General features: G+C 39.1%; 1 protein-coding gene across 1 annotated transcript; it reads left to right on the top strand.

Annotated features, from left to right (window-relative positions):
* The first annotated feature begins 3,457 nt into the window (after positions 1-3,457).
* Positions 3,458-5,881, top strand: LOC141639646 (calcium uptake protein, mitochondrial-like). The gene is made up of 7 exons (XM_074448723.1): positions 3,458-3,902; positions 4,073-4,140; positions 4,249-4,472; positions 4,581-4,664; positions 4,837-5,053; positions 5,171-5,467; positions 5,556-5,881. The coding sequence occupies exons 1-7, from the start codon at positions 3,551-3,553 to the stop codon at positions 5,763-5,765; spliced, it is 1,452 nt and encodes a 483-aa protein (XP_074304824.1). The 5' UTR covers positions 3,458-3,550; the 3' UTR covers positions 5,766-5,881.
* The last annotated feature ends 3,550 nt before the right edge of the window (positions 5,882-9,431 follow it).

Genomic DNA, 9,431 nt, shown 5'->3' with positions numbered 1-9,431 from the left:
AATAAAAAGCGTCGCCTCCCCGGCAACGGCGCCAAAATTTGATGAGGCTGTCGCAACCCTATCAAAGGTAAACCTAACCGGCTCTAACTCATATAGCAGAGGTAAGTCGGGTATCGTACTCCACAGGGAGGCGGTCACTATCTACTTGTTATCTAATCTGTCTACGGTCACAAAATGGGGGTTTTAAGTTGTTTCGACTAAACTAATGAACTGAAATAAAAGCAATAAAAGAAATGATAATTAAAATATCAAAGATGAAATAGAGGTTTGATCAAATAAAGAGAAAGATGCCAGGATGTCGGTTGACCATGATATTACACAAATCAGCTAAAGGTAAGGTCAGTCGGTCTGATGTGAGAAGGGCAGTGGAAAAGTCCTTCCGGTCCGCTATCCGCCCTAGATTCTTCCTAAATAGCTTCCGCTCTGATTAGGGTAGTCTATTGTTCATAACAGGTCTATTCATTCCAATCTTCCGATCTAGGTCTGAATTTAACCGGGTTAATTAATTCAGTCGCGTGCACTCAACCTAATAATTAGTGTACGTTATATTGCTATAAAACAATTCTCACAACAAAAACTTCCTAAAATAATTAAAGCATCATTGTTTTACTATCATGGCTCCCCTAATCCTAACATTAAGGGAATTAGCTACTCATAACTATAAATAAAACAATAACAAAAGATAAAACGATAATAAACATGGTATTAAGATGATAAACGGTAAATAACATAAACTAAATGAAAGCAATTAAGAAACAAGAGACGGGAAATTAATTGTTGCAACAGAGAATTAAATTGAATAAAGGAGAGTAAGGAAATTACACAATTCGAGATCTGGAAATTGAAAGGCAAACCAACGTTGACAAGAGTCTCCAAATTAATGACAGAAAACTGAATGATTAAAAGGATAATTAAACCTAATTAAGTCTCTCCTATTTATAGGAGAGATATTTTATTAACCTAATACGTAACTTAAGATATTAATTAAATAAGTTTTTACGCAAGAAAATCTCGCATCAGATCCCAAAGTGTTCGATCGAGCACTTCCAAACTACTCGATCGAACAATTTCCAGCAAAAACCTCTCGATCGAGCACAAAGACTACTCGATCAAGGAACACCAATTAGCCACCTCTCGATCGAATACAACAGGGATTCGATCGAGGACTTCTCCTCATCACAAAGCTCTCGATCGATCAACTTAGCCAGCAAAACTTCTCGATCGAGTCAACTGCCACTGAACCAGCCATAGCACGTATGATTTAGCTTCCAAGACGACTTCACGCATCCCAAGACAGTAGTATTCTCGCTCCAATTCTCCCATCTCCTAAATGTGAGCTAAAGAGACAGTAAAAGGCGCAATTCTGCTTCTTTCAGGTCCATTTCTGCAATTAAAGCCAAGTGAACCATAGTAGACTATTCGGGGCATTTCGTAGCCTAAAACAATGGGAATCGCATAGAAATGCATGCAAATAAAGCTCAAAAAGACTATATAAAATGCACGCATCAAACACCGTTCTCATTAATCATCAAGCACTTTGATTTCTCCAATTTTGGAAGCCCAAGTTCCACGAAAAACAAATTAGGAGTAATCATTGTGGATGAGGAAGATGCCCCCAATGATGACAAAGACAAGTATGAGGAAACGGGAGCGGCAATCATGATGGCTGTGGTCCTATAAATCAAGAAACTACATGAAAATATCGAGAAAATACCTGGAATACCCATCAGCATGGAGGAGGCTGCCCAGATAGTTATGCTGACTCGCCCTTTATAAACAAGATAGCTAGAGTGCATCTTCCCAAAAAATTCGTGATTCCATCTATGAAAACCTATGATATAACCGCGGATCCACAAAATCATATAGCCTTCTAAAAATAAAAAAATTTTGGCTGCATCAGTTCCAAGCGAGTTCAGGCAGGTTTGCATGTGCAAAGGATTTCAAACAACTCTGACCGGACCAATGCTTCAATGGTACATCAACCTGCCTAATGGAAGCATCAAATCCTTTGGTAACCTAATCAACGCTTTCAACTAGCAGTTTGATGTGGACATGCCATCCACACGCCAATCAGGACGTCGACGCCTAAAAATCCACGCTCGAGGACGTAAAATGCTTTTGACCGGATCGTTTTAGATCGAACAGTTTCATCTCAGTGAAGGGTCTCGAAACGATGCAAAGATGTTCAGAGTCGCCACCAAGAAATTGTGGAGTGCTGGGGTGTGTTAGAATATATTGGTATATATTTAGTTAATTGTGTATCTTTTGGTTATGATTGTGCCTCGGTTAGAGTAAATATATCATTGTAATTTGGCTAGAACATCTCTTTTGTAATTCTATTTACACTGGTTACGTTATGAATGATAAGCAAGCACTATCTTGTCCATCTTCTTTCATTAACATTTACATTTACTACATTATATATATTTAATAGAACTTTACAAATAGGCTCGTGCATCACACATGCATTAAATCTAGGTAAATTATAATTAGGAAGTAGTTATCACACAACTCTTTTTACATTTTTGTTTAATACTGTCTTGTGTTAATAATGTGACTATATGAAATGAATATCCCGTTTAATAGTCAATTCGTAGTACTAAAATTATCATTATTAACAATTAGCATTTTAATGTAAATTCCGTTGCTATTATCTCAGATACGCGACCGTACCCCCAATGAACAAATTCTGAATACGCCACTGTGATCGATCCACATATTTATATAATATTATAGTGTAGGGTTGATAGAAGCTTAATATAAATTGTATTGTATGTTCACTCAAATCCAGAGAAGGAGTGGAAGGCTGGAAGCTTAGTAAAATTGTAAAATTGTATCACACGAAAGTGTGAAACTTATGAGAATATATACAATTAACAGCTACTCCCTCCGTCCCGGCCATTTTTTTTAAGTGGAAAAAGTCAATTACTAAATGACATTTGGACCAAATTAGGTGTAAATGACCAAATTATTTATCAAATGCATTCCTAAAATATAATAACAATGGACTAAAACAACTAAAATAGAATAATATAACAAATAAACAATTGAATTTTGAATCAACTAATGATGGCATGATACATAAATCTCAACTTTTACATCCGTTAGTCCATCACTATCCAACATGCATGTGTCGGAGCGGGAAAATTAGGAAATGAAGAAACCAACGACTAACTTATTCGAAACCAAGATTATAATAAAAAATACTCCCTCCAATTTCATTTATTGTTCCCTTTTCTTTTTGGCATAAGAAATAAGGGAATCAATTTGGACCACACAATACACATGACCCCACATCAAATTGATTTTGGACCACACAAAGTTGTCCAAAAACAGAAAGAGGGAACAATAAGGAAAATGGATGAAAAAGAAAAGTGGAACAATAAATGAAATTGGAGGGAGTAAAAAACTAAAAAGAGCAGAGATGCTGAGTCAAACCTTTGATCCTACCATTTTTCTCGCTTCCTTTTTTTCCTCGCAAACTATTTTTTTGCATTTGTGTTTTCTTCTAAAATTTTAGTTTTCTATTATCAACACTGTACGGTATACTATGCATCCAGCGTTGCCGTTTTTAAGGAAATCACAACCATTGATCCGTCATATCATACTCAGGCGGTACTCTGGCAGATCACAGTCGTTCATTACATCGTCTTCATCGCCCGACAATAGTCGTTGCAGGGGAAGCAACTCTTTTGTTGTTGAATCTTCACCTGCATTATTATGGAGATGGCTCTCGTCTGGCGTTTTCGTTGTTGGGTCAGGCTTTTGTCTTTGCTACTGGACATGCTCTCCCGCTAATGGAGGGTCGGCTCTTGTTGCGTTTGCAGATCAAGGAATTTCAGATGATTGCTCAGACCTTTTAGGAGCTTACCCTGAGAAAAAGACCAAGTTTCTTTTTAAAGGTCTAGCTATTCTACACGATAAAAAAAAAAGAAAAAAAAAAGCAACATTTTGGAATATAGTAATAAAATTATGATTGATAGATGAACCAACTCAACCAAAACCTTAAGGTGATGGTTGAGGCCCAACTATTATAAATATTCCTATTAATGATGACACCCATTTTTTCCAGATGATTATCGGAGAAGAGTTTTCTTTAATTACGAGAAGCGAATAAGACTGAGAAGCCCTCCACATAAGGTAGTTTTCATAATTTCAGAAAACAAATCATCTTTGTAAATGTGTAATGATAATGAAGCATTACATGTCGTGACTTGATTCGGCATATGTTGTTATGCATGTGGGAAGGTTTTTGAGTACTTTGCTTCGATACGAGCTCCAAATGGGGAATCTTACATGACACCAGCGGACTTGATGAGAGCAGTGGTTCCGGTTTTCCCTCCTTCTGAATCAAATTATGTGAGAGGCGGGTTTTTGAAAGGGGAAAAGTCCCCAGGAGAACTACAATGCGCAACTTCCGAGTTTTTCATGCTTTTTGATACTAACAATGATGGCCTCATTTCATTTCCTGAGTGAGTGTTGTGATTACTTTACCCATTCCTTCAATTTCTAAATGACAGATTTTTTTAGTGAAAATAAAAAAAAAATGTCATTCTTTTTTCTGTCTTAAATGGTTTCAGGTATACCTTTTTACTAACTCTACTCAGTATTCCGGAATCTAGCTTTTCTGTGGCTTTCAAGATGTTCGACCTTGATCACAATGGGTAAACTTATTTAATCATTCTCAATGTTTAGAAATAAATTAATTTTCGTAAAACTAAGCAAAAATAGAGTAAGATTTATTGAAAACCTCTTTGAAAATAAAAAATAAAATCTCTCATTTCCCATGCATGGGCTTTTCTTGTTGGCTGATATGTGTTTATGTTGGCGTTTTAGAGAAATAGACAGGGATGAATTTCAGAAGGTGATGTCATTGATGCGAACATATAACAGACAAGGAACAAAACATAGTGATGGGCGGCGTTTTGGCCTAAAAATTTCAGGTGACTCTGTCGAAAATGGTGGCCTGATTGAATACTTCTTTGGCAAAGATGGAAAACAAGCTCTTCAGCATAAGAAATTTGTACAATTTTTAAGAGATTTGCATGATGAAGTATGCTTTTTACTCAAAATTAAAAATTTACTTTGAACTTTAAGTGAATATGTGATCATCCTGGTATATAGCAGCTTAGTCCATTGGATGATGGGTCTTGTTATTTATTATTCATAGATTTTGCGATTGGAATTCGCTCACTATGATCACAAGGGGCGAGGAAGTATATCAGCGAGGGACTTTGCATTGTCCATGGTGGCATCTGCAGACATGAGCCATACACCAAAGTTTTTAGACCAGGTTGAAGATTTGAACAATGATCCTGTCCTCAAAAATATACGTATTACATACGAGGAATTCAGGGGCTTTGCTGAGCTAAGGAGAAGCCTACGCCCCCTTTCTTTGGCATTATTTAGCCATGGGAAAGCGAATGGACTATTGACAAGGGCAGACTTCCAAAGGGCTGCTTCTCATGTATGTATTCTTTTAACTTCCGTTTATTCCCACAATTCTAGGGTAAGAAATGTAACATGCTAACAAAATGATGTGGTGATTTTGTAAGGTTTGTGGAATACGTCTAACTAAGAATGTGGTGGACATCATATTTCAAATATTCGACTTGAATCGAGATGGGAGTTTAAGCTCAGACGAATTCCTCAGAGTACTACAAAGACGAGAAAAAGATGTATCGCTGCCAAGAGAAGCCGGGTTGAAAGGGTTGTTAGCTTGTTGGAAGGATTGTACTACTAATTGTAATTCTAAGATGGTTTAAGCTTATTTTAAAATTCGAGTATCACAATCGGCATAGTCGTAAATTGTGCTACTTGGAACAGAGCCGAATAGCTCAGTGTTTCTCTCTACTGATTAGCAGCAGCTGCCGTTTTGTTTTTATCACATTTTGCTCTTAATGTACTTACTTATGTTCGTGTATACCAAACTTCACAACTCTCTTTTTTTTTTTTTAACAACTCAGAATGAAGGTCTTATACGGAGTACTTGGCAATTTTTTTGTTTTGTTTTATGTTATCAGCATGGCACTTCATAAATAACTCTCAAGTCTCAACTCCTAACCTTCATTGATACTCTTCGCATAACTCCAAGCCACCAACCACCACTCCCCATCCCCCAACATCTGCAGCCGCCGGTCGAATATGCCGGCGACCACCACCAACCGCGCATCTACAATTGCTGGCATCGACCACCACCAACCGCACTTTCCCAACATTTCAAATTCGCAACAAAGGCACGCAACCCAGTCAATGTCGTCGAATATAGTAGTCAAACACCTCTTTTCGGTTGTTTTGATATAGATCTGGTGATTTTGAGATTCATTTCTAAGTATTGAGGCATTTGGGGATATAGATCGGCTGAAATTGAGGTCGGTTATGGGACTGATGTCGGCGGCGTAATTAGGTGACCGATTAAATCGCCGCTGTCGACGTGAGTGGTTGACAGCTATAATAAATGGCGATGGTTACCAAATGCGCATTCAGAATTGAAACCGTGCATATCTCCTGCCTGTAGAAACAAAACAAATTCGGAGTATCAGACTATCAGTTAGAGCAGGAATCCCATCATTTCAAATTCGAGACAGTGCATAAGAATATGGGCAGGGGTTATGTTGTGGTCATATATATGGTCAGTTGGTGTGATGGGTGTGAAGGCAGTGGTGGTCGGCTGGTTGTAGTTGTGTGGTGGTGGTAGGCTTACAGCGGTGATGGTGGTGTAAGATGGCGGTGGTGTTGATGGTGCTGGTAGGCTGGAGGTAGTAACGGTGACGACAACAGTGGTGGGTGGTGGTAGGCTGGCGGTGGTGATGGTGACGACAACAGTGGTGATGGTGGTGGGTGGTCGTAGGCTTGGTGGATTGGAGTGGAGCTAATGCGTATAGAGGAGGGTTAAAAATTCTAATAAATTTCAGCGGGAATCACGAATAAATCCCGTCCAAATAAGCCCAAAATAAATACGACGGATAATCAAGTTACGGGTTGACAAATAAGAGCAAACACGCAAAACAAGGGAAAGCGGGATCAAGCCCACGGTGGCTGCCGTGTGGAAGCTTCGATTGCGGAAATTCAAGACGATTTATTTTGCCTTGCATTGTAATCTATGTTGTCAACTTATTTTTTCTACATAAAATTAAATTGTTAGACTATGCTAGGATCTAAGTAGAATTATATTTATTACGGGTCAAATGTGGTCTTCCCCCATTCCCCCTAGGTCGGTCTAAGGCCCTTATAAAAGGCTTGCTTGTAATTCATTTTTACTCAATTGTTGAAGAAATTAAAACTTGTTTTGAGAAGCTTTTCTCTTAAACCGTCAAAGCATTAGTGTGGTTTACACGAGTGTAGAGACAAAATTGAGATCGACGCGTTTTCGAATCTCGACTTAAGCCGCGGACGCGCTCCAACGTTTAAGAGGAACTTCCTTGTCGCGTTACGAGGATTCTAACCATTATCAAGTTATAGGTCTAACTTGATAAATATCTCCAAAGTTCACACAAAAACTCAAAAAAAAAATATTCATCCGTTCAAATTTCACGAAAATGGCATTCAACCACGAACAAGTCCAAAACACGAACCAAGACGCTTCCGCCACCCTACCCCATACGTTGCAAATGGTATCAGAGCTTCAGCTCTCGATTTTCCAAAATCGCGACGATCCTATCGCAGCAAACCCCGAACCAGAAGACTCGTTTTTTAAATTCGAGTGGTTGACCTTCTCTTGCTTAAACGACGGGAATGATCCATTCCTCGATTTGAATAGCCCGCCTCGTTTTGATGCGGAACAAGGAGAAATTGACTCTCCTCTATTTATACAACCAGAAAACCCTACTTCCTATCAAAATTCCTCACTAAATAACAATCCCCACATTGCATCCATAACCACCCGATTGACACCCTTCACGGTTCAGCGACGGACCACCGGGAAACGAATTGGGCTTGCAAAACCCACGCCACCAGGGGTCTCGCCTCCTCGTTCCAACGGCCATGGTGGTTGGCTCGATTCATCCTCAGAATCAACGGGTTTCTCCGAGTCATTGGACGAAACCGACACCAGCAGCGGCGGGGATAGCGGCGGCAGCAGCAGTGAGGAATCCGAGGAGAGCAATTCCGAGAAGGAAAGAGAGAAAAGCGACACCAACAATAGCAGCGGCAGCAGCGGTTTCGACACAAGTGACGAGTTTGAGACCGAAACAGAGGAAGAAGACCAAGTGAATTCCGCAAACCAATTCATTGATATCGAAAAAATGGATTCCTCATCTAAACCATTACCAGTCAGCGTGTGATGCGTGTCTTTTATATGATGTTTTACATCCCATTTTACACGCATTTCGAGCTCATTCGTGTAGTTTATCTTTGCATTTCTCCTTATTTCCGTCTACTTAGTGTTTTGTACATTATTGCAGAAATGTGAAGAATTTAACGGGAAAATCAAGCTAAATCCGTCCCCGAGTACCCTGCATTGCAAATGACGTTAAGGAATCACTTAAGGAACGAGCTTGGTGCGCAATTCAAGGCCCAAAAGACAAATCCACGAGTTTATAAGAGGCAAGTAGCAGCTCATCCAGTCGATCGACCACCTCCTTCAGTCGATCGACCAACTATCGGTTCCGAAGCTATTGTTTCTTTGAGGACCGATCGATCGACCAGTCCTATCAGTCGATCGACCCAACTGCTATTTTAGACGAAAATTAGAAGACTGAGGAAGCGCAAGCCCATGATGCTAGGTTTAGGAAATAAGAAGTTACGTTATTTGCTATATAACGTAACCTAGAAACATTCAGTAGGCATTGAGTTTTGAATTAAGTTTTATTCAGTATTTTTCATTAAGTTTTTGCATACGGTTCTTGATAGATAGCTAGGGTTTGGGATTATTGTGAGCATTGGATTTGTAATTCCTAGTCCTAATCTTTCCTCTGCAATTCGGTATTCTGCTGCCCTACTTTTAGTTCATCTTTATTTTATCAATAGTTTAGAATTGCTAAGTAGATTCCCGCAACCGTTATCATTGTTTATGTTAATTATTTGCTCTACAGTTTTTAGCATGAATTCCCTTGTTTACTTTATTAGTTTTGTTATTGTTTTTACCCGTAGCATGAGTAGCTAAATAGTTTGTGCTAAGATGTAGGCGAATTGTAGCATAGGCGGCATTAGATTATACACGGCCTGAACCCGCGTGTTGGTCGATCGACCACCCTATCCGGTCGATCGACTGACCTCGTGAGCTTTGTTTCGTTTTAATTGATTTTAATGTTGTATTTAACGAATCGAATGCATGCGACCAGTTAGATACCTAATTTGTGACTGACCCACTAGATCGAAAGATAGGGGAAGTTGTTAGACCATCAATTAAATCGACTAGACTGTGCTAAGATCGAAAGATAGGTATAGTTTAGACCATTAGTCACTTTTCAGAACGAAAGTTAGTATTAGTG

The sequence above is a fragment of the Silene latifolia genome, unplaced genomic scaffold (genome assembly GCF_048544455.1).
Source record: "Silene latifolia isolate original U9 population unplaced genomic scaffold, ASM4854445v1 scaffold_500, whole genome shotgun sequence".
NCBI lineage: Eukaryota > Viridiplantae > Streptophyta > Magnoliopsida > Caryophyllales > Caryophyllaceae > Silene > Silene latifolia.
This window is presented reverse-complemented; position numbering and strand designations above follow the sequence as displayed.